Source organism: Oncorhynchus clarkii, chromosome 33 (assembly GCF_045791955.1).
Source record: "Oncorhynchus clarkii lewisi isolate Uvic-CL-2024 chromosome 33, UVic_Ocla_1.0, whole genome shotgun sequence".
NCBI classification, from domain to species: domain Eukaryota; kingdom Metazoa; phylum Chordata; class Actinopteri; order Salmoniformes; family Salmonidae; genus Oncorhynchus; species Oncorhynchus clarkii.
In genome coordinates this window covers 28,677,075-28,702,342 of record NC_092179.1, presented here as the reverse complement: position 1 = coordinate 28,702,342, position 25,268 = coordinate 28,677,075, and the positions used below count along the sequence as shown (strand labels likewise).

Below are 25,268 nucleotides of genomic sequence, written 5' to 3'. Positions count from 1 at the left end.
CTTTCATCCCCCACACATGCTTCACCAACAGAACACACTGTTATGTTGCTGCACTATATTCAAGCTACTGTCATCCCCAACACCTGCTTCACCAACAGAAAACACTGTTATGTTGCTGCACTATATTCAAGCTACTGTCATCCCCCACACCTGCTTCACCAACAGAAAACACTGTTATGTTGCTGCACTCTATTCAAGCTACTGTCATCCCCCACACATGCTTCACCAACAGAAAACACTGTTATGTTGCTGCACTATATTCAGGCTACTGTCATCCCCCACACATGCTTCACCAACAGAAAACACTGTTATGTTGCTGCACTATATTCAAGCTACTGTCATCCCCCACACCTGCTTCAACAACAGAAAACACTGTTATGTTGCTGCACTATATTCAAGCTACTGTCATCCCCCACACATGCTTCACCAACAGAAAACACTGTTATGTTGCTGCACTATATTCAAGCTACTGTCATCCCCCACACCTGCTTCACCAACAGAAAACACTGTTATGTTGCTGGACTATATTCAAGCTACTGTCATCCCCCACACATGCTTCACCAACAGAAAACACTGTTATGTTGCTGCACTATATTCAAGCTACTGTCATCCCCCACACATGCTTCACCAACAGAAAACACTGTTATGTTGCTGCACTATATTCAAGCTACTGTCATCCCCCACACATGCTTCACCAACAGAAAACACTGTTATGGTGCTGCACCATATTCAAGCTACTGTCATCCCCCACACATGCTTCACCAACAGAAAACACTGTTATGTTGCTGCACTCTATTCAAGCTACTGTCATCCCCCACACCTGCTTCACCAACAGAAAACAGTATTAAGATGCTGCACTGTATACAAGCTACTGTCATCCCCCACACCTGCTTCACCAACAGAAAACACTGTTATGTTGCTGCACTATATTCAAGCTACTGTCATCCCCCACACATGCTTCACCAACAGAAAACACTGTTATGTTGCTGCACTCTATTCAAGCTACTGTCATCCCCCACACCTGCTTCACCAACAGAAAGCAGTATTACGATGCTGCACTGTATACAAGCTACTGTCATCCCCCACACATGCTTCACCAACAGAAAACACTGTTATGTTGCTGCACTATATTCAAGCTACTGTCATCCCCCACACCTGCTTCACCAACAGAAAACACTGTTATGTTGCTGCACTATATTCAAGCTACTGTCATACCCCACACCTGCTTCACCAACAGAAAACACTGTTATGTTGCTGCACTATATTCAAGCTACTGTCATCCCCCACACCTGCTTCACCAACAGAAAACACTGTTATGTTGCTGCACTATATTCAAGCTACTGTCATCCCCCACACCTGCTTCACCAACAGAAAACAGTATTAAGATGCTGCACTGTATACAAGCTACTGTCATCCCCCACACCTGCTTCACCAACAGAAAACACTGTTATGTTGCTGCACTATATTCAAGCTACTGTCATCCCCCACACCTGCTTCACCAACAGAAAGCAGTATTACGATGCTGCACTGTATACAAGCTACTGTCATCCCCCACACATGCTTCACCAACAGAAAACACTGTTATGTTGCTGCACTATATTCAAGCTACTGTCATCCCCCACACCTGCTTCACCAACAGAAAGCAGTATTACGATGCTGCACTGTATACAAGCTACTGTCATCCCCCACACATGCTTCACCAACAGAAAACACTGTTATGTTGCTGCACTCTATTCAAGCTACTGTCATCCCCCACACCTGCTTCACCAACAGAAAACACTGTTATGTTGCTGCACTATATTCAAGCTACTGTCATCCCCCACACCTGCTTCACCAACAGAAAGCAGTATTACGATGCTGCACTGTATACAAGCTACTGTCATCCCCCACACCTGCTTCACCAACAGAAAGCAGTATTAAGATGCTGCACTGTATACAAGCTACTGTCATCCCCCACACCTGCTTCACCAACAGAAAGCACTGTTATGTTGCTGCACTATATTCAAGCTACTGTCATCCCCCACACCTGCTTCACCAACAGAAAGCAGTATTAAGATGCTGCACTGTATACAAGCTACTGTCATCCCCCACACCTGCTTCACCAACAGAAAGCACTGTTATGTTGCTGCACTATATTCAAGCTACTGTCATCCCCCACACCTGCTTCACCAACAGAAAGCACTGTTATGTTGCTGCACTGTATACAAGCTACTGTCATCCCCCACACCTGCTTCACCAACAGAAAGCACTGTTATGTTGCTGCACTATATTCAAGCTACTGTCATCCCCCACACCTGCTTCACCAACAGAAAGCAGTATTAAGATGCTGCACTGTATATAAGCTATTTTTTATTCTTTCTGAGCTTTCAGTCTCACCGTTCATATAAAGCCTTGAAGCATCATAACGCCTACTGACCACCGACTGGGTTTAATCAATTCCACTGTTACAGACTCACAGTCCTGTGTAGAAGATAGGAAACTCTGTGTAAAGCCCTATGATTGATCTTGTGTCGGACATTCAGCACTGGTCTGTATGTGGGGCGGCAGGTAGCCTGGTGATTAGAGCGTTGGACTAGCAACCGAAAAGTTGCTAGATCGATTCATCGAGCTGACAAGGTAAAAATCCGTCGTTCTGACGCTGAACAAGGCAGTTAACCCACTGTTTCTAGGCAGTCATTGAAAATAAGAATTTGTTCTGAAACTGACTTCCCTAGTTAAATAAAAAAATTTGTTCTTCATTGATCTGCTGGCTGTCAGTCTCATTTTCCCCAGTCAACATAAAACAGCTTTCCCCAGACCACAGAACAGCTGGTTAGACTCCTGGCTCTGGCCCAGACTTTATCTAACTGAGCAGGAGGACTGTGGGACTGTGGGATCGTGGTCTCTGAGTTGTTGTGGGACTGTGAGAAAACATAGAAAAACAAGTTTTCTTGAAGAACAGGTCAGATGCAAAATTTTGTAACAGAATGACGGCACCGACAGCACAAGCCATTATTCTGTTAACAAACGTTGCATCTGCACTGGTGTAAATGTGTTCTTGTAACATGTTCAGTGGAAGTTGTTAAAAGTCGTCCTTGTGCATATAAGGGTCTGGTTTGTTCAACTTGGGAATCATTGTTTTTTGTTTGACATACATTTTAAAGTGAAAACTCTGACTCTCAGCATCACTCTCTTATCATGTAATTTCCCCAATCACATCAATTTGGCTAGCTAACAGCTAACAGCTAACTTTACGTGGATAAATTAGCTAGGTCATTATCTCTAAATATTGTTTGATTTGCTTGCCAGAAGTAGCGAGGAGACAACTTCACCAGGACAATTTTAGACTCAAAATATAGGCTACTAGCTGATTTCAAGCTCTTTCCAAAAGTCTTCTCTGATGAAGCAAGCTAAAAAAAACACACGTTGCTTCCTTAGCTAGTTAGCTACATGCCGAATCAATATGCTACCCTCACGTACTGTAGCCTATCTAAAATGACATTAACTATGTTTACTGATGGTGAAAAGCATGCTTGGTAACATTTAGTTGGCAACTCCTTGAAAATGGCACGCAGTTGTCAATGGTTTTAGCGGAGTGGGGGCCTCTCTGCCCCCAGCAGACAAATCCAACGTTCTGCACTTTAACCCAACGTTTACTGATAACAATCTATTGTTGTGTTTTTCTAGAAAGCCTACGCTGTGGAAACTGACTGGGTGTGTCTGTTGCTCATCTGCTTAATGGGAATGGCTCTGACTAGCAGCCCAGTCCCTGAGGAAAACATTAACTGATGCTTCCTGGTCAAATCTTTGTGTGTGTGTTTTTCATTTCAAATCAAATCAAATCAAATGGTATTGGTCACATACACATGGTTAGCAGATGTTAATGCGAGTGTAGCGAAATGCTTGTGCTTCTAGTTCCGACCATGCAGTAATATCTAACAAGTAATCTAACAGGAATCTAAAGGAATGAATAAGAATATGTGCATATAAATATATGGATGAGTGATGGCTGAATGACATAGGCAAGATGCAGTAGATGGTATAGAGTACAGTATATACATATGAGATGAGTAATGGAGGGTATGTAAACATTATAGAAAGTGGTATTGTTTAAAGTGACTAGTGATACATTTATTATATCCAATTTTTAATTATTAAAGTGGATAGATATTTGAGTCAGCACCAGCCTCTCTGTGTTTAACAATCTGATGGCCTTGAGATAGAAGCTGTTTTTCAGTCTCTCGGTCCCTGCTTTGATGCACCTGTACTGACCTCACCTTTTGGATGATAGCGGGGTGAATCAAATCAAATCAAATGTATTTATATAGCCCTTCGTACATCAGCTGATATCTCAAAGTGCTGTACAGAAACCCAGCCTAAAACCCCAAACAGCAAGCAATGCAGGTGTAGAAGCACGGTGGCTAGGAAAAACTCCCTAGAAAGGCAGTGAACAGGCAGTTGCTCGGGTGGTTGTTGTCCCTGATGATCTTTATGGCCTTCCTGTGACATCGGGTGCTGTAGGTGTCCTGGAGGGCAGGTAGTTTGCCCCCGGTGATGCGTTGTGCAGACCTCACTACCCTCTGGAGAGCCTTACGGTCGTGGGCGGAGCAGACCTCACTACCCTCTGGAGAGACTTACGGTTGTGGGCGGAGCAGACCTCACTACCCTCTGGAGAGCCTTACGGTTGTGGGCGGAGCAGACCTCACTACCCTCTGGAGAGCCTTACGGTCGTGGGCGGAGCAGACCTCACTACCCTCTGGAGAGCCTTACGGTTGTGGGCGGAGCTGACCTAACTACCCTCTGGAGAGCCTTACGGTTGTGGGCGGAGCAGACCTCACTACCCTCTGGAGAGCCTTACGGTTGTGGGCGGAGCTGACCTCACTACCCTCTGGAGAGCCTTACGGTTGTGGGCGGAGCAGACCTCACTACCCTCTGGAGAGCCTTACGGTTGTGGGCGGAGCAGACCTCACTACCCTCTGGAGAGACTTACGGTTGTGGGCGGAGCAGACCTCACTACCCACTGGAGAGACTTACGGTTGTGGGCGGAGCAGACCTCACTACCCTCTGGAGAGCCTTACGGTTGTGGGCGGAGCAGACCTCACTACCCTCTGGAGAGCCTTACGGTTGTGGGCGGAGCAGTTGCCGTACCCGGCGGTGATACGTTATGGAGACACTGTTTCTGTGTAACTGTATGTTCTGAGTGTTTATGGAGACACTGTTTCTGTGTTACTGTATGTTCTGTGTGTTTATGGAGACACTGTTTCTGTGTTCCTGTATGTTCTGAGTGTTTATGGAGACACTGTTTCTGTGTTACTGTATGTTCTGAGGGTTTGCTTTGACCTTTAGATTTAAAGAACAGTTAAAGGTCACCATTGGTCTTATAGGTTTACAAACAACTAAAGTTCACCATTGGTCTTATAGGTTTACAAACAGCTAAAGTTCACCATTGGTCTTATAGGTTTACAAACAGCTAAAGTTCACCATTGGTCTTATAGGTTTACAAACAGCTAACGTTGACCATTAAACTTAAAGGTTTACAAACAGTTAACTTTGACCATTAGACTTAAAGGTTTACAAACAGTTAACTTTGACCATTAGACTTAAAGGTTTACAAACAGTAAAGTTTACAAACAGTTAACGTTGACCATTAAACTTAAAGGTTTACAAACAGTTAACGTTGACCATTAAACTTAAAGGTTTACAAACAGTTAACGTTGACCATTAAACTTAAAGGTTTACAAACAGTTAACGTTGACCATTAAACTTAAAGGTTTACAAACAGTTAACGTTGACCATTAAACTTAAAGGTTTACAAACAGTTGACCATTGAGGGCACTTGTCAAAGTTGCCTGCATTATCCAAGAGTCACCCAGAATATCCATGACTTTCATTGTTTGGCAGGAAAACCTTGATAATATGCAGATTGCTTTAGAATGAACTGTTGTGTTTATCTGTGTACTTCATCTGTTACTGATTACAGATTACATGACAAATAAAGTTATCATTAATGTAATCCTTTGGATTACTCTAAATGAGTAACGTCATTACTTGTGGATTACGTTACTGCCCAACCCTGTGTGTTTGCATGTTTGTGCATGCGTTCTTAGGCGTGTGTGCTTATGTTCCTGTTTATCTGAGTGTGTGTGCTCTCCTAGGCTGGGGTAGTCAGATCTCTTAGGTTCAGATCCACCATAACACCTGGCTCCACTTCCCTCCCCCTAGGCTGGGGCAGTCAGATCTCTTAGGTTCAGATCCACCATAACACCTGGCTCCACTTCCCTCCCCCTAGGCTGGGGCAGTCAGAGCTCTAAGGTTCAGATCCACCATAACACCTGGCTCCACTTCCCTCCCCCTAGCCTGGGGCAGTCAGATCTCTTAGGTTCAGATCCACCATAACACCTGGCTCCACTTCCCTCCTCCTAGGCTGGGGCAGTCAGAGCTCTAAGGTTCAGATCCACCATAACACCTGGCTCCACTTCCCTGGACACAACCTGCGCTGGATCCTCACATTCACTCTGCTGTTTGTCCACGTCTGTGAGATCGCTGAGGGAATCGTCTCCAACAAGTAAGAAACCCCCTAAAACTACTTCCTGTTACCAAAGAGGTAGTGTACTGTGGAAAAGGAAACGTTAGTAGCTGGTCAGAAGCCAGTGTTCACATGAGATTTTGTTCTGCGTTGCTGAGATTACAGAAGAAGTGCTATTCCTCTCTGTCATTGTTGAATGCTAAAACGAATGACTCCCAAGTTTCAGGTGCAGTGAACTATTGAATTTCCTTGCTTCCCTCCAGACCAATGTTTATAGAAAAATGAAACCACTGTCCCTCAAAATAACCCCACTCTCCAGTTTACCCAGACTGCAACCAATAAGATCCTCCACAATGCTGCAGCAACACAAAGCTATGATCGGAGCCATCGTCTGATGCATCACAAACCCTGCATCAAAACCTGCTGATTGCACCACCTGCTTATTTAGTGGCTGAAGCTAGCAGCTTCCTTCCATGTTTCAGTGTCGCACAACATTTGATAAAAATATATTTCAATTTTGGTGTGGTGGGGGACAAAAAATTAAGAGTACAGATTATTGTATGGTACAATATACAGGCGTTTTTGAGAAGGATAATTTGAAAAATAAAATTGTATTGAGTAAATGTATTTATTGGTTTCTTTTCATTGAAAAAAATGTTATTTGTTGATGTAAAAAATAGAAATGTGCTGATTTTAAGCTTGTGTCATTAGATTCGTTGGTGGGGTTGTGATAAATTATTGCGAAAAATGGGGTCCCCAGCAATCCTGGCGAAAAAGTTTGAATTCCACTGGGTTAACTGTATGTTAACTGTATGTTAACTGTATGAGACTGAATACAACGTCAACCTATAAAGCAGAGATACATGGCATAACAAATGGACTTTGTTTCTTTGAGTATTGATGCAACCTCCTGTCTCTCCATCCTTTCAGACAGATGGACACCAATCACCTCCACCTCTTTATGCCAGCGTTTATGGGTTTCATAGCAGCCACTACATCTGTGGTGTACTACCACAACATAGAAACCTCCAACTTCCCCAAACTACTGCTGGGTGAGTCAAAATGATACCATCAGACTACTGCTGGGTGAGTCAAAATGATACCATCAGTGCATTCATTACTCCAAATGAACAGTTAGTGTTTGAGCAGCGCTGAATCAGCCTCCCTTTGGTACAGTAGTTTAGAGGCTATGGCAGATGGCCCAAACACAGTTCGCTACACATGAACCATTCTGCTGTACACCATGAAGTATACTTGTCATACATCTCTGGGGAAAGTAGTGCACGAAGTGACCAACCTCCTCCTTCCTCAGCTCTGTTTATCTACTGGGTTCTGGCGTTCATCACCAAGTCCATCAAGCTGTGGAAGTTTGCAGAGTACGGCGTTGGAGTGCTGCACCTGAGGTTCTGTATCACAGCCCTGCTGGTCGTTCTGTACGGACTCCTCATGGCTGTAGAGATCAACGTCATCAGGGTCAGGGTGAGTTAGAACACTGGTGGACTGACTGCTTCCTGGGTCAGGGGTCATAGAGGTTCTATATAAAGAGAAGAAGGAAGAGGAGGATGTGGTGTACTGATGTGATCTGATAGCAGATGCATGGTCTTTATTTCAGCTCCTGTTGGCTTTTTACTTTTTTACCTGGTGTGTGTGTGTCTGTCTCTGTCTTTGTGTCCTGGTGTCCGTGTAGAGGTACGTGTTCTTCGCCAACCCCCAGAAGGTAAAGCCTCCAGAGGACCTTCAGGACCTGGGAGTGAGGTTCCTCCAGCCCTTCGTCAACCTCCTCTCCAAGGCCACATACTGGTGGATGAACCCCCTGATTATAGGTTCGTTTCCTAGGTTCCTTCCTTCCAGGTGTTTTTCCTGGCCACTGTTCTTCCGCTTCTGCATTGATTGCTGTTTGGGCTTCAGGCTGGGTGTCTGTAAAGTACTTTGTGACAGCTACTGATGTTAAAATGACTTTGATTGATGTACAATTATCTGGATGGATTGAATGCTTGATCACAGGAGCCCATAAAAGACCCATTGAGCTGAAGAAGATTGGCAAACTCCCCATCGCCATGAGAGCCCTCACCAACTACCTGAAGCTCAAAGACGCCTACGAGGATCAGAGGGTGAGTGGAGGAGGGAGTGACAGAGTTTCATATTCTGCTTCTGACAGTGACATACCATTCAATGGATCCCCAGTGCAGTGACATACCATTCAATGGATCCCCAGTGCAGTGACATACCATTCAATGGATCCCCAGTGCAGTGACATACCATTCAATGGATCCCCAGTGCAGTGACATACCATTCAATGGATCCCCAGTGCAGTGACATACCATTCAATGGATCCCCAGTGCAGTGACATACCATTCAATGGATCCCCAGTGCAGTGACATACCATTCAATGGATCCCCAGTGCAGTGACATACCATTCAATGGATCCCCAGTGCAGTGACATACCATTCAATGGATCCCCAGTGCAGTGACATACCATTCAATGGATCCCCAGTGCAGTGACATACCATTCAATGGATCCCCAGTGCAGTGACATACCATTCAATGGATCCCCAGTGCAGTGACATACCATTCAATGGATCCCCAGTGCAGTGACATACCATTCAATGGATCCCTGCTTTAATTTAATTAGAACATTCTGATCAGATTCTCTACAGTTAAAACTCTGTGTGTTAGATATATTACACTTGTATCCTATACACATGTCAAGCCCGGGATAGGTTTGAATATATCTCTAAAGACTGTCCATTATAATTGGGGCGGAAATTGGGGCAGAAATTGGGGCGGCAGGGTAGCCTAGTGGTTAGAGAGTTGGGCTAGTAATCAAAATGGTTGCAAGTTTGAATCCCCGAGCTGACAAGGTACAAATCTGTCGTTCTGCCCCTGAACAGGCAGTCAACCCACTGTTCCTAGGCCGTCATTGAAAATAAGAATTTGTTCTTAACTGACTTGCCTAGTTAAATAAAGGTTAAATAAATAAATAATGTAGTCTGGCGAACCAGACTCTGTAATCAGGTAGTCTCATCTTCACTCTGAGATGAAGGTTCATTGTAGTGGAACTCTCCTGTGTAGTTGTAACCCTTCCATCCCTGTCCCCTCCCCCTCCTAGCAGAATGCCGAGGACCCAGAGAAGGCTCCATCCATCTGGCGCTCTATGTACCGGGCATTTGGCCGACCCATCCTCCTCAGCAGTACCTTCCGTTACCTGGCGGATCTGCTGGGCTTCGCCGGGCCACTCTGCATCTATGGCATCGTCGAACATCTCAACAAAAAGCCCGTCAAGGAAGGGAGTGTGGTGTGTAATTACTGTTCCCATCGGCCCATAACTCTGTTCCTGGTCCCATAATTACTGTTCCCATCGGCCCATAACTCTGTTCCTGGTCCCATAATTACTGTTCCCATCGGCCCATAACTCTGTTCCTGGTCCCTTAATTACTGTTCCCATCGGCCCATAACTCTGTTCCTGGTACCATAATTACTGTTCCCATCGACCCATAACTCTGTTCCTGGTCCCATAATTACTGTTCCCATCAGCCCATAACTCTGTTCCTGGTCCCATAATTACTGTTCCCATCGACCCATAACTCTGTTCCTGGTCCCATAATTACTGTTCCCATCAGCCCATAACTCTGTTCCTGGTCCCATAATTACTGTTCCCATCAGCCCATAACTCTGCTCCTGGTACCATAATTACTGTTCCCATCGGCCCATAACTCTGTTCCTGGTACGATAATTACTGTTCCCATCGGCCCATAACTCTGCTCCTGGTACCATAATTACTGTTCCCATCGGCCCATAACTCTGTTCCTGGTCCCATCGGCCCATAACTCTGTTCCTGGTCCCATAATTACTGTTCCCATCGGCCCATAACTCTGCTCCTGGTCCCATCGGCCCATAACTCTGCTCCTGGTACCATAATTACTGTTCCCATCGGCCCATAACTCTGTTCCTGGTCCCATCGGCCCATAACTCTGCTCCTGGTCCCATCGGCCCATAACTCTGCTCCTGGTACCATAATTACTGTTCCCATCGGCCCATAACTCTGTTCCTGGTACCATAATTACTGTTCCCATCGGCCCATAACTCTGTTCCTGGTACCATAATTACTGTTCCCATCGGCCCATAACTCTGTTCCTGGTACCATAATTACTGTTCCCATCGGCCCATAACTCTGTTCCTGGTACCATAATTACTGTTCCCATCGGCCCATAACTCTGTTCCTGGTACCATAATTACTGTTCCCATCGGCCCATAACTCTGTTCCTGGTACCATAATTACTGTTCCCATCGGCCCATAACTCTGCTCCTGGTCCCATCGGCCCATAACTCTGCTCCTGGTCCCATAATTACTGTTCCCATCGGCCCATAACTCTGCTCCTGGTCCCATAATTACTGTTCCCATCGGCCCATAACTCTGTTCCTGGTCCCATCGGCCCATAACTCTGTTCCTGGTCCCATAATTACTGTTCCCATCGGCCCATAACTCTGCTCCTGGTCCCATAATTACTGTTCCCATCGGCCCATAACTCTGCTCCTGGTACCATAATTACTGTTCCCATCGGCCCATAACTCTGTTCCTGGTCCCATAATTACTGTTCCCATCGGCCCATAACTCTGTTCCTGGTACCATAGTTACTGTTCCCATCGGCCCATAACTCTGTTCCTGGTACCATAGTTCCTGTTCGTTCCTTCTATGTTATGCCCGTCCATTACGGCTCATTCAAGTGATTCAATTTGATACAGCAGACGTCTTGTTTGTGTGACACATTCCTCCATGTTGTTGTGACTGTTGGCTAGTTAGCTCCATAGAGATAAATCGTTTATTATATAGTTAGCTCACTGTCTGACGCTGTGGGTTGTGTCATCGACATCGTACCGCCATGAGGGCGCAGCAGGGTGGTCTGCTCGTCTTCTCATGATGACTCACTTCCTCTGTGATGTCATGAGGCGTCGACAGCGCCATTGTTCCCAACCCTGTCCCTGTCCCAGCCACCACGTCACCCCCATTAGACCAATTATATTATAGACACAAATGATCCCACAGCATATTTCACACCCTCACACACACACAGATACAGAAACACACACACACTTTCCTCAACTAACTTTTAAAGGTACACCAGAAATCCATTTAGGACACAGAAATAAACTATCCTGGGACCTGTGGGGAGTCAGCAGCACTGAACTGATGAACTAAGGTAGAGCATCATGTTAGAGGGCTGAACAGAGGAACGTCCCTCTCTGAAGTAGAGCATCATGTCAGAGGGCTGAACAGAGGAACGTCTCTCTGAAGTAGAGCATCATGTTAGAGGGCTGAACAGAGGACCTCTCTCTAAAGTAGAGCATCATGTCAGAGGGCTGAACAGAGGCATGTCTCTCTAAAGTAGAGCATCATGTCAGAGGGCTGAACAGAGGAACGTCTCTCTGAAGTAGAGCATCATGTCAGAGGGCTGAACAGAGGCATGTCTCTCTAAAGTAGAGCATCATGTTAGAGGGCTGAACAGAGGAACGTCTCTCTAAAGTAGAGCATCATGTCAGAGGGCTGAACAGAGGAACATCTCTCTAAAGTAGAGCATCGTGCACAGTGCCGGTGTCAGAGAGCTGAACAGAGGAACATCTCTCTAAAGTAGAGCATCGTGCACAGTGCCGGTGTCAGAGGGCTGAACAGAGGAACAGAGAGTTTAGGCTGAAGTACTGCAGGCGTGCATTTCTAAGTGACATGGAAAATTCCTCACTCATCTCACACTCTCTCACTCTCTGTCCTTCTCTGTGTGTGACAGGGTCTGGGTAGTGACGGGGTCTGGGTAGTGTCAGGTCTTGCTTTTTACAGTCCCCTACATCTGCTCTAACCTACTATCTATCTGTGTGTGTGTGTGTGTGTGTGTGTGTGTGTGTGTGTGTGTGTGTGTGTGTGTGTGTGTGTGTGTGTGTGTGTGTGTGTGTGTGTGTGTGTGTGTGTGTGTGTGTGTGTGTGTGTGTGTGACTGTCTATCAGGTCCCCTATTTCGAGGTCTACTTCATGTCATCCAACGAGCTGCTCCAGAATACGTCAGTGCTGGCTGTTCTGCTGTTCCTGGCCCTGGTGCTACAGCGGACCTTCCTACAGGCCTCCTACTATGTCACCATAGAGACCGGCATCAACCTCCGTGGAGCCCTGCTGGTGACTGACTGGAGGATTCTGGGATTTGTAGGATACTGCGTCACCGATTCTCCATCCTTTACCCAAAGTGTTCACTTGTTCATAAAAAGTGTTCTCTGTCATAGATTTAAAAACATTAGATGTGTAGTCATTGGCTGACGGGAGTTTCTGCCGTTGTTCAATTCATGACGGGGAGTGGGGAGGTGCAAAAATAAAGTGGGGACTTGGGACAGCCGTAGGCAGTCACAGAGGTGGAGAATCGGGACAGCCGTAGACAGTCACAGAAGTGGAGAATCTGGACAGCCGTAGACAGTCACAGAGGTGGAGAATCGGGAGAGCCGTAGACAGTCACAGAGGTGGAGAATCGGGACAGCCGTAGACAGTCACAGAGGTGGAGAATCTGAACAGCCCTAGGCAGTCACAGAGGTGGAGAATCGGGACAGCCGTAGACAGTCACAGAGGTGGAGAATCGGGACAGCCGTAGACAGTCACAGAGGTGGAGAATCGGGACAGCCGTAGACAGTCACAGAGGTGGAGAATCAGGACAGCCGTAGACAGTCACAGAGGTGGAGAATCGGGACAGTCATAGGCAGTCACAGAGGTGGAGAATCTGAACAGCCCTAGGCAGTCACAGAGGTGGAGAATCGGGACAGCCGAAGGCAGTCACAGAGGTGGAGAATCGGGACAGTCATAGGCAGTCACAGAGGTGGAGAATCTGGACAGCCGTAGGCAGTCACAGAGGTGGAGAATCAGCACAGGTGAAGGCAGTCACAGAGGTGGAGAATCGGGACAGCCATAGGCAGTCACAGAGGTGGAGAATCGGGACAGCCGTAGGCAGTCACAGAGGTGGAGAATCGGGACAGCCGAAGGCAGTCACAGAGGTGGAGAATCGGGACAGCCGTAGACAGTCACAGAGGTGGAGAATCAGGACAGTCATAGGCAGTCACAGAGGTGGAGAATCGGGACACCCGAAGGCAGTCACAGAGGTGGAGAATCGGGACAGCCGTAGGCAGTCACAGAGGTGGAGAATCGGGACAGCCGTAGGCAGTCACAGAGGTGGAGAATCGGGACAGCCGTAGACAGTCACAGAGGTGGAGAATCGGGACAGCCGTAGACAGTCACAGAGGTGGAGAATCGGGACAGCCGTAGACAGTCACAGAGGTGGAGAATCGGGACAGCCGTAGGCAGTCACAGAGGTGGAGAATCGGGACAGCCGTAGACAGTCACAGAGGTGGAGAATCGGGACAGCCGTAGACAGTCACAGAGGTGGAGAATCGGGACAGCCGTAGGCAGTCACAGAAGTGAATGTGCTGTATCTGGTAGGTTGTTAATGTCCTCTGTCCTGTCCGTTTCCTAGGCGATGATCTACAACAAGATCCTGCGTCTGTCCACCTCTAACATGTCCATGGGAGAGATGACCCTGGGCCAGATCAACAACCTGGTTGCCATAGAAACCAACCAGCTCATGTGGTTCCTCTTCCTGTGTCCCAACCTCTGGGCCATGCCAGTGCAGGTGGGTTTTGACTAGATAGAATTCAGCTTATGTCGAAATGTACTTTTCGTAGCAGGTTAGGAGAATTTACGCAGTAGGTTAGGATAATTAACGTAGCAGGTTAGGAGAATTTACGCAGTAGGTTAGGATAATTAACGTAGCAGGTTAGGAGAATTTACGCAGTAGGTTAGGATAATTAACGTAGCAGGTTAGGAGAATTTACGCAGTAGGTTAGGATAATTAACGTAGCAGGTTAGGAGAATTTACGCAGTAGGTTAGGATAATTAACGTAGCAGGTTAGGAGAATTTACGCAGTAGGTTAGGATAATTAACGTAGCAGGTTAGGAGAATTAGGTTAAGGTTAGGAAAAGGGTTAGTGTTAGCTAAAATGCAACAACAACAAAAAACTTTTGAGGTCAATTTGACGTAAGTGTAGGTGGGGCCATGCTGGTAAGATTCAATCTATCTGGACATAGTCTCTATGTATGATGCGGCCAACAACCTGATCTTAAATTAACAAGTATGTCTTTTTTAAGCCATTATCTGCCAGTACCAATATGACTGTAATATTATGCATCAATAATATATCCCTAATAATTCCCTAATAACTCCATAATATATCCCACAAAGCTCCCTAATTTATTCCTAATAACTCCCTAATATATCACTAATATATCCCTAATACATCCCTCATAACTCCCTAATAACTCCCTAATAACTCCCTAATATATCCCTTATAACTCTAATAACTCCCTAATATATCCCTAATATATCACTAATATATCCCTAATATATCCCTCATAACTCCCTAATATATCCCTAATATATCACTAATATATCCCTAATATATCCCTCATAACTCCCTAAAAGCTCCATAATATATCCCTAATAACTCCCTAACATATCACTAATATATCCCTAATATATCCCTAATAACTCCCTAATATATCCCTCATAACTCCATAATATATCCCTAATATATCCCTAATAACTCCCTAATATATCCCTAATAACTCCCTAATATATCCCTCATAACTCCCTCATAACTCCATAATATATCCCTAATATATCCCTAATATATCTCTTATAACTCTAATATATCCCTAATATATCACTAATATATCCCTAATATATCCCTAATATATCCCTAATATATCTCTTATAACTCTAATATATCCCTAATATATCACTAATATATCACTAATATATCCCTAATATATCCCTAATATATCCCTAATATATCCCTAATATAACTCTAATATATCCCTAATATATCCCTAATATATCCCTAATATATCACTAATATTTCCCTAATATATCCCTTATAACTCTAATATATCCCTAATATATCCCTAATATATCACTAATATATCCCTAAAATATCCCTAATATATCACTAATATATCCCTAATATATCCCTTATAACTCTAATATATCCCTAATATATCCCTAATATATCCCTAATATATCCCTTATAACTCTAATATATCCCTCATAACTCCATAATATATCCCTAATATATCCCTAATAACTCCCTAATATATCCCTCATAACGCCCTAATAACTCCCTAATATATCTCTAATAACTCCCCAATATATCCCTAATAACTCCCCAATATATCCCTAATAACTCCCAATATATCCCTCATATCTTTGTGTTGTGTTCCTGCTCAGATTGTGATGGGCGTGATCTTGCTGTACTACCTGCTGGGGACCAGTGCTCTGATTGGAGCTTCAGTCATCGTGCTGCTGGCTCCAGTCCAATACCTGATCGCTACCAAGCTGGCTGACACCCAGAAGAGCACCCTGGTGAGTCACCCTCTGTTCACGTTGAGACACTCAGGTTGTACACTGCCTGCACCAATCCCTTAGACCGTAGTTTCACTGTCTCTTTAGATATGAACCTGCAAGCTTTACCATCAATAAATAGCCTAGATTTGAGTGATTTCAGTTATTTTCTGTTGTGATGAGGGAAACAGTATATGATAAGGAAACAATAACCTTTAAAAACAGTTGAAGTGAGAATATATTTATATTATTTTGTAGTTTAAATCTTCAGTAAGGCATCGCCCTCTTCTGACAGGACCAGTCTACGGAACGTCTGAAGAAAACCACAGAGATTCTGAAGGGGATCAAGCTGCTGAAGCTGTACGCCTGGGAGAACATCTTCTGTGACAGTGTAGAAGATACCAGGGGCAAAGAGCTCACCAGCCTCCGCACCTTCGCCCTCTACACCTCCATGTCTAGTGAGACACACACACACCTTCACCCTCTACACCTCCATGTCTAGTGAGACACACACACACCTTGGCCCTCTACACCTCCATGTCTAGTGAGACACACACACACCTTGGCCCTCTACGCCTCCATGTCTAGTGAGACACACACACCTTGGCCCTCTACACCTCCAATAAGACACATCACCTCTGTTACTTTATAATAGCTATCACATCCTTTATTTTGAGCTGTGAAATCCCCCCATTTTGTCCAGTAAGACACTCACACTGCTTATATTCTGTCCTCATTTATATTTGGGGCTCAGTTTGACTTAAGAGCTTTGAAGTTTGAACATGTCTTTGTTCTCTCCAAAGGCTCTCTGTTGCTACATAATATGACCTCTTTTCCTCCCCAGTTTTCATGAATGCTGCTATCCCCATCGCTGCTGTGCTTGTGGTAAGAGGGTTTCTCATCATCCCTGTATCCTACAGGCCATTTTTCGGGCCAATTGTAGCTAGTGTTTTGCCAGCTCTGAAATCTGGTAACAAAACCAAACTGAGTATCTGTGTATCTTTGTGTCTCTGTCAGACGTTTGTCAGCCACGCCCTGATCAACAAGTCCAAACCCAGCTCCTCAGAGGCCTTCGCTGCTCTGGCCCTCTTCCACATCCTGGTTACCCCACTGTTCCTGCTCTCCACCGTGGTCCGCTTCGCAGTCAAGGCCATGGTCAGGTGAGAGGCCTACTGAGGACGCCCAGGGATACTGAATACTGGATAGTTACCAATTAGACAATCTGCTGGAATCTTATTTGTATCATAGAAGGGTTATTTATATGTGTGTGTGTGTGTGGGTGTGTGTGTGTGTGGGTGTGGGTGTGGGTTTGTGTGTGTCCTATCATATCGTGTCCTATCCACAGCGTCCAGAAGCTGGGTGAGTTCCTGCAGAGCGATGAGATTGGCGATGACAGCTGGAGGAACGGAGACATGTCTGTGTCCCTAGAGGCCTGTAAGAAACACCCTGGGGCGGTTAGTACACACACACACACACACACACACACACACACACACACACACACACACACACACACACACACACACACACACACACACACACACACACCACCATCCCTATTACCAAACACTGCCCCTATTACAGTCCTGAGTCGTGTTTAGTAGGGAACACTGAAGCAACATGTAAACTCAACACACACTCAATGGTGTGTTTCGAGGTAGTCTCTTAGCGTTTCAGTCTGTTTATTCACTTTGGTCCCTAATGAACATGACCCAATTACTTATCTGTCCCTCTGCCAGAGCAGCTAATGCTGGACATTCAGCCAGCACAGCACAGAGCCTAATCCAGGAGCTATTCATTTACAGCCAGCATGGAATACAACAACTACTGTGTTACTACAGGGTTTCCACAGCTCCCAACACGGCTAATGGACTCGTCAGGATGATGTGATGGTTATGATGCTTTTCAACTGACCAAGTTTCAGAGCCAACGTGTTTCTAACTTCAAGCTGTTGGTGGAACTGCAGAGAAAGTGTCTGTTTGACCAGAGCAGATCTGGTCTCTGTAGAAGGAGGAACTGTAACTACACACCGTGTCAATCTAGCAGCAGTGTTTCATAAGAATCTCAACCAGGAGGCGTTAAGTTGCTGGTTGCTGCCAGTCTCGTCATGTCTTCAGCTGTTCTCAGGACTTTGACAGGTTTATTTCTGTGTTGGACTCCTCAGAAGGAGTGGAGGGAGACGGAGACCGAGTGGTGGAGGGGTTAGTGTGAGATGGAGGAGCCATTTGTTTAGGGCTGAAGAAGGGATGGAGGGATGTCTTGGGGATGAGGGGTAGGGGATAAGAAGCTCCCTCTGGGGACAGTCTCAGTCAGGGTCTGAGAGGGGGTCCTCCCTGGAGGTTACAGCGGATGAGGGGCCAAGTTTATCACTGAATGCAATCTCTCTCTTTCTGTTTTCTCACCCTCCCTTCATCTCCCTCTCCCCATTTCTGTCTTTCATTCTATCCCTCCCTCCCTCTCTCTCTCCCCCCTCTCCCTCCCTTCCTCTCCCCTCTCCCTCTCCCCTCTCCCTCCCCATCCCCCCCTCCCTCTCTCTCTCCCCCTCTCCCTCCCTTCCTCTCCCCTCTCCCTCTCTCCCTCCCTCCCCTTCTCTCCCTCCCTCTCCCCTCTCCCTCCCCATCCCCCTCCCTCCCTCTCCCCTCTCCCTCCCCATCCCCCCCCTACCTCTCTCTCTCCAGACCAAGGCTATAAACAGGAAGCAGCCCCTGCTCTACCAGATGGACAACTATGAGCAGCCAGCACGCAGACCACTGCGACCTAACGAGACTGAGGACGTGGCTGTCAAGGTCAGGGGTCAAAGTTCAACACCTCAACAAGCTCATTGGCCCTTCTTCTCAGGACCTGTGACACACACAGCACCGCACACACTGGCTGACTGCATGCACGGACACAGGAACAGACACGTAGGCTATCAACTCACAGACAAGCTGTAGCTCACGTACATGTGCAGCCATGTCACACACGTAGACACATAGACACGCAGAGGCTTCTGAGCTGGTCCGACAGTTGAGTCACACGTAGACACGTAGACACGCAGGGGCTTCTGAGCTGGAGTCTGACAGTTGAGTCACACGTAGACACGTAGACACGCAGGGGCTTCTGAGCTGGAGTCTGACAGTTGAGTCACACGTAGACACGTAGACATGCAGAGGCTTCTGAGCTGTAGTCTGACAGTTGAGTCACACGTAGACACGCAGGGGCTTCTGAGCTGGAGTCTGACAGTTGAGTCACACGTAGACACGTAGACACGTAGAGGCTTCTGAGCTGGAGTCCGACAGTTGAGTCACACGTAGACACGTAGACACGTAGAGGCTTCTGAGCTGGAGTCTGACAGTTGAGTCACACGTAGACACGTAGACACGCAGAGGCTTCTGAGCTGGAGTCCGACAGTTGAGTCACACGTAGACACGTAGACACGCAGAGGCTTCTGAGCTGGAGTCCGACAGTTGAGTCACACGTAGACACGCAGAGGCTTCTGAGCTGGAGTCTGACAGTTGAGTCACACGTAGACACGTAGACACGTAGAGGCTTCTGAGCTGGAGTCTGACAGTTGAGTCACACGTAGACACGTAGACACGCAGAGGCTTCTGAGCTGGAGTCCGACAGTTGAGTCACACGTAGACACGTAGAAACGCAGAGGCTTCTGAGCTGGAGTCTGACAGTTGAGTCACACGTAGACACGTAGACACGTAGAGGCTTCTGAGCTGGAGTCCGACAGTTGAGTCACACGTAGACACGTAGACACGTAGAGGCTTCTGAGCTGGAGTCTGACAGTTGAGTCACACGTAGACACGTAGACACGCAGAGGCTTCTGAGCTGGAGTCCGACAGTTGAGTCACACGTAGACACGTAGACACGCAGAGGCTTCTGAGCTGGAGTCCGACAGTTGAGTCACACGTAGACACGTAGACACGCAGAGGCTTCTGAGCTGGAGTCCGACAGTTGAGTCACACGTAGACACGTAGACACGTAGACACGCAGGGGCTTCTGAGCTGGAGTCTGACAGTTGAGTCACACGTAGACACGTAGACACGCAGAGGCTTCTGAGCTGGAGTCTGACAGTTGAGTCACACGTAGACACGTAGACACGCAGAGGCTTCTGAGCTGGAGTCTGACAGTTGAGTCACACGTAGACACGTAGACACGCAGGGGCTTCTGAGCTGGAGTCTGACAGTTGAGTCACACGTAGACACGTAGACACGCAGAGGCTTCTGAGCTGGAGTCCGACAGTTGAGTCACACGTAGACACGTAGACACGCAGAGGCTTCTGAGCTGGAGTCTGACAGTTGAGTCACACGTAGACACGTAGACACGCAGAGGCTTCTGAGCTGGAGTCCGACAGTTGAGTCACACGTAGACACGTAGACACGCAGAGGCTTCTGAGCTGGAGTCCGACAGTTGAGTCACACGTAGACACGTAGACACGTAGACACGCAGGGGCTTCTGAGCTGGAGTCTGACAGTTGAGTCACACGTAGACACGTAGACACGCAGAGGCTTCTGAGCTGGAGTCTGACAGTTGAGTCACACGTAGACACGTAGACACGCAGAGGCTTCTGAGCTGGAGTCTGACAGTTGAGTCACACGTAGACACGTAGACACGCAGGGGCTTCTGAGCTGGAGTCTGACAGTTGAGTCACACGTAGACACGTAGACACGCAGAGGCTTCTGAGCTGGAGTCCGACAGTTGAGTCACACGTAGACACGTAGACACGCAGAGGCTTCTGAGCTGGAGTCTGACAGTTGAGTCACACGTAGACACGTAGACACGTAGAGGCTTCTGAGCTGGAGTCTGACAGTTGAGTCACACGTAGACACGTAGACACGCAGAGGCTTCTGAGCTGGAGTCTGACAGTTGAGTCACACATAGACACGTAGACACGTAGAGGCTTCTGAGCTGGAGTCTGACAGTTGAGTCACACGTAGACACGTAGACACGCAGGGGCTTCTGAGCTGGAGTCTGACAGTTGAGTCACACGTAGACACGTAGACACGCAGGGGCTTCTGAGCTGGAGTCTGACAGTTGAGTCACACGTAGACACGTAGACACGCAGAGGCTTCTGAGCTGGAGTCCAACAGTTGAGTCACACGTAGACACGTAGACACGCAGGGGCTTCTGAGCTGGAGTCCGACAGTTGAGTCACACGTAGACACGTAGACACGTAGAGGCTTCTGAGCTGGAGTCTGACAGTTGAGTCACACGTAGACACGTAGACACGCAGAGGCTTCTGAGCTGGAGTCTGACAGTTGAGTCACACGTAGACACGTAGACACGTAGAGGCTTCTGAGCTGGAGTCTGACAGTTGAGTCACACGTAGACACGTAGACACGTAGACACGCAGGGGCTTCTGAGCTGGAGTCTGACAGTTGAGTCACACGTAGACACGTAGACACGCAGAGGCTTCTGAGCTGGAGTCTGACAGTTGAGTCACACGTAGACACGTAGACACGCAGAGGCTTCTGAGCTGGAGTCTGACAGTTGAGTCACACGTAGACACGTAGACACGCAGGGGCTTCTGAGCTGGAGTCTGACAGTTGAGTCACACGTAGACACGTAGACACGCAGAGGCTTCTGAGCTGGAGTCCGACAGTTGAGTCACACGTAGACACGTAGACACGCAGAGGCTTCTGAGCTGGAGTCTGACAGTTGAGTCACACGTAGACACGTAGACACGTAGAGGCTTCTGAGCTGGAGTCTGACAGTTGAGTCACACGTAGACACGTAGACACGCAGAGGCTTCTGAGCTGGAGTCTGACAGTTGAGTCACACATAGACACGTAGACACGTAGAGGCTTCTGAGCTGGAGTCTGACAGTTGAGTCACACGTAGACACGTAGACACGCAGGGGCTTCTGAGCTGGAGTCTGACAGTTGAGTCACACGTAGACACGTAGACACGCAGGGGCTTCTGAGCTGGAGTCTGACAGTTGAGTCACACGTAGACACGTAGACACGCAGAGGCTTCTGAGCTGGAGTCCAACAGTTGAGTCACACGTAGACACGTAGACACGCAGGGGCTTCTGAGCTGGAGTCCGACAGTTGAGTCACACGTAGACACGTAGACACGTAGAGGCTTCTGAGCTGGAGTCTGACAGTTGAGTCACACGTAGACACGTAGACACGCAGAGGCTTCTGAGCTGGAGTCTGACAGTTGAGTCACACGTAGACACGTAGACACGTAGAGGCTTCTGAGCTGGAGTCTGACAGTTGAGTCACACGTAGACACGTAGACACGTAGACACGCAGGGGCTTCTGAGCTGGAGTCTGACAGTTGAGTCACACGTAGACACGTAGACACGCAGGGGCTTCTGAGCTGGAGTCCGACAGTTGTCCTCAAACCTTTAAACTGGCCTTTTTGTCACATCCGCCCGGGTCATTCACTCTAGTAACACGTGACACCACGGATGTTACCACTGTCTATCTCTCACCACGGATGTTACCACTGTCTATCTCTCACCACGGATGTTACCACTGTCTATCTCTCACCACGGATGTTACCACTGTCTATCTCTCACAGCAGATGTTACCACTGTCTATCTCTCACAGCAGATGTTACCACTGTCTATCTCTCACAGCAGATGTTACCACTGTCTATCTCTCACAGCAGAGGTTACCACTGTCTATCTCTCACAGCAGATGTTACCACTGTCTATCTCTCACAGCAGATGTTTCATCTCTTGGCCTGTCCATTGTGTGAAACACACCCTGAGGAGAAGTCAACATTTACCGACAGTTTAAACTCTCAGGACCCACATAATGAGTCAGAGGCAGGGGATTCTCATGAGAACAGAGAACCCTCATTAACTGACATGTTCTCAGCCCCTGTTCTGGTCTCTTTGGGGTCCACATCCTGTTGCTATCCCTGTGGACCCACAGCATTATTGTAGGCAGTCTGTTAATGAGCTTGGGGGCAGCAGGAGGGTCGAATGGATAGGCTGCTGCTGTGTGTGAACCAGACAAATCCTCTTTCTCTGTCTCCTCTCTCATCTCACCCGCTTTCTCTCTCTACCTATCTCACTGTCTCCCATTACCCCTTCTCTCTGCCTCTCTCTACCTTCCTCACTGTCTCCCATCACCACTTCTCTCTGCCTCTCTCTACCTTCCTCTCTGTCTCCCATCACCCCTTCTCTCTGCCTCTCTCTACCCTCCTCTGTCTCCCATTACCCCTTCTCTCTTCCTCTCTCTACCCTCCTCTGTCTCCCATTACCCCTTCTCTTTGCCTCTCTCAACTTTCCTCTGTCTCCCATCACCCCTTCTCTCTGCCTCTCTCTACCCTCCTCTGTCTCCCATCACCCCTTCTCTTTGCCTCTCTCTACCCTCCTCTGTCTCCCATTACCCCTTCTCTCTGCCTCTCTCTGTCTTCCTCTCTGTCTCCCATCACCCCTTCTCTCTGTCTTCCTCTCTGTCTCCCATCAACCCTTCTCTCTGTCTTCCGCTCTGTCTCATCAACCATTCTCTCTCCCTCTTTATTCCTCCCTCTCTCTTCTCTTCCATCTTATCACCCCATCTCTGCCTCCCAGCGTACCCGTATCTTCCTCCACTCCCTCTCTACCTCTCTCTACCCATATCTTCCTCCACTCCCTCTCTACCTCTCTCTACCCATATCTTCCTCCACTCCCTCTCTACCTCTCTCTACCCATATCTTCCTCCACTCCCTCTCTACCTCTCTCTACCCCTATCTTCCTCCACTCCCTCTCTACCTCTCTCTACCCATATCTTCCTCCACTCCCTCTCTACCTCTCTCTACCCCTATCCCAGCCTCCCTTTCAAGACTCCCCATCCCCTCTGGTCCTCACCCCCGTAACATCCGCTCTGTCTATTTACAAACTTAATTTACCAAGTCTCTTTTCTCAGCGGTAATAAGACGTCTGTCTTTCATTTTCAACTTGTATTTATTAGTTCTGTGTCACTGAATCTCAGATCTTGTGTGGTTTTGCTGTAGGGGATGGAAGGGAGGGGGGATTACTGGCTATAATAAACAGTAGAATCGGACAAGACATAAAACGCAACATAACTATGTAAACATGCTATTATATTTGTCTTAAAGACCTAAATGGTTCATTATTTCTATGTACACATACGTATCTAAACCACCAGCTGCAGACTATAACATGTAGGCTCCATGTCATGTAGGCTCCATGTCATGTAGGCTCCATGTCATGTAGGCTCCATGTCATGTAGGCTCCATGTCATGTAGGCACCATGTCATGTAGGTTCCATGTCATGTAGGCTCCATGTCATGTAGGCTCCATGTCATGTAGGCTCCATGTCTAATGCTTTTCTGTCAGCCTGATCCCACTGTATCCTGTTCAGGTGAACGGTGGATTCTTCACATGGGGAAGCAACTTGTCAACGTTGTCCGACATCAACATCTGCATTCCAACAGGTAACCCGATCCTGCTGGGAACACTATGGCAACGCCAGGCTGCGTCCTGTTTAGGAGGTCGTCGACAGTCAGTGTAGTATATCTAACACCAGCTGTGTGTGTGTTTGTGTGTGTGTGACAGTGTAGTATATCTCCCTGCTATGACCTCATGGCCCGTGGCCCGTAAGATATGACAGCTAAGACAAACAGGATAGGCTGGTCCTGGTAGTCCACTATTTGCTGCAGCTGAGGGAGTAGATGTGTTATGTAGGATATGTGGAACAGTGGAGGCTGGTGGGAGGAGCTATAGGAGGACAGGCTCATTATAATGGCTGGAATGTAATAAATGGAACGGTATCAAACGTATGGAAACTACATGATTGACTCCGTTCAATTAATTCTCCATTCTAGCCATTATAATGAGCCCATCCTCCTATAACTCATCCCACCAGCCTCCACTGATGTGGAAACATGACTGATCTAAATTGAGAGTGTAAAGATATCCCAATATCCTGTCCTACTTTTAAGCTTTAACCAGGGCTGTAACAGACATTATCAATGTCAGATTGACATAGAACAATCTGTTGTCTCTAATGCTTCATATAGTGTCTTCATACCTTCATATAGTGTCTTCTTATCTTTATATAGTGTCTTCTTATCTTTATATAGTGTCTTCATATGTTTATATAGTGTCTTCATATCTTTATATAGTGTCTTCTTATCTTTATATAGTGTCTTCATATGTTTATATAGTGTCTTCTTATCTTTATATAGTGTCTTCTTATCTTTATATAGTGTCTTCTTATCTTTATATAGTGTCTTCATATGTTTATATAGTGTCTTCATATGTTTATATAGTGTCTTCTTATCTTTATATAGTGTCTTCTTATCTTTATATAGTGTCTTCTTATCTTTATATAGTGTCTTCTTAACTTTATATAGTGTCTTCTTATCTTTATATAGTGTCTTCTTGTCCTGTGT

The 25,268-nt window shown here is 46.8% G+C and overlaps 1 protein-coding gene across 3 annotated transcripts in view; it reads left to right on the top strand.

Annotated features, from left to right (window-relative positions):
- LOC139392639 (ATP-binding cassette sub-family C member 9-like) overlaps positions 1-25,268 on the top strand; it is a 66,619-nt gene that overhangs the window by 3,438 nt on the left and 37,913 nt on the right. For all 3 annotated transcript variants that reach the window (XM_071140760.1, XM_071140761.1, XM_071140759.1), the window contains 15 exons: positions 6,403-6,544; positions 7,436-7,557; positions 7,818-7,984; positions 8,193-8,328; positions 8,510-8,616; positions 9,618-9,800; positions 12,500-12,664; positions 14,001-14,156; positions 15,810-15,944; positions 16,219-16,381; positions 16,768-16,808; positions 16,941-17,083; positions 17,269-17,377; positions 18,602-18,709; positions 24,236-24,308. In XM_071140760.1, coding sequence (XP_070996861.1) covers positions 6,403-6,544; positions 7,436-7,557; positions 7,818-7,984; positions 8,193-8,328; positions 8,510-8,616; positions 9,618-9,800; positions 12,500-12,664; positions 14,001-14,156; positions 15,810-15,944; positions 16,219-16,381; positions 16,768-16,808; positions 16,941-17,083; positions 17,269-17,377; positions 18,602-18,709; positions 24,236-24,308 — 1,950 coding nt within the window. The remainder of the gene's footprint in view (positions 1-6,402; positions 6,545-7,435; positions 7,558-7,817; positions 7,985-8,192; positions 8,329-8,509; positions 8,617-9,617; positions 9,801-12,499; positions 12,665-14,000; positions 14,157-15,809; positions 15,945-16,218; positions 16,382-16,767; positions 16,809-16,940; positions 17,084-17,268; positions 17,378-18,601; positions 18,710-24,235; positions 24,309-25,268) is intronic.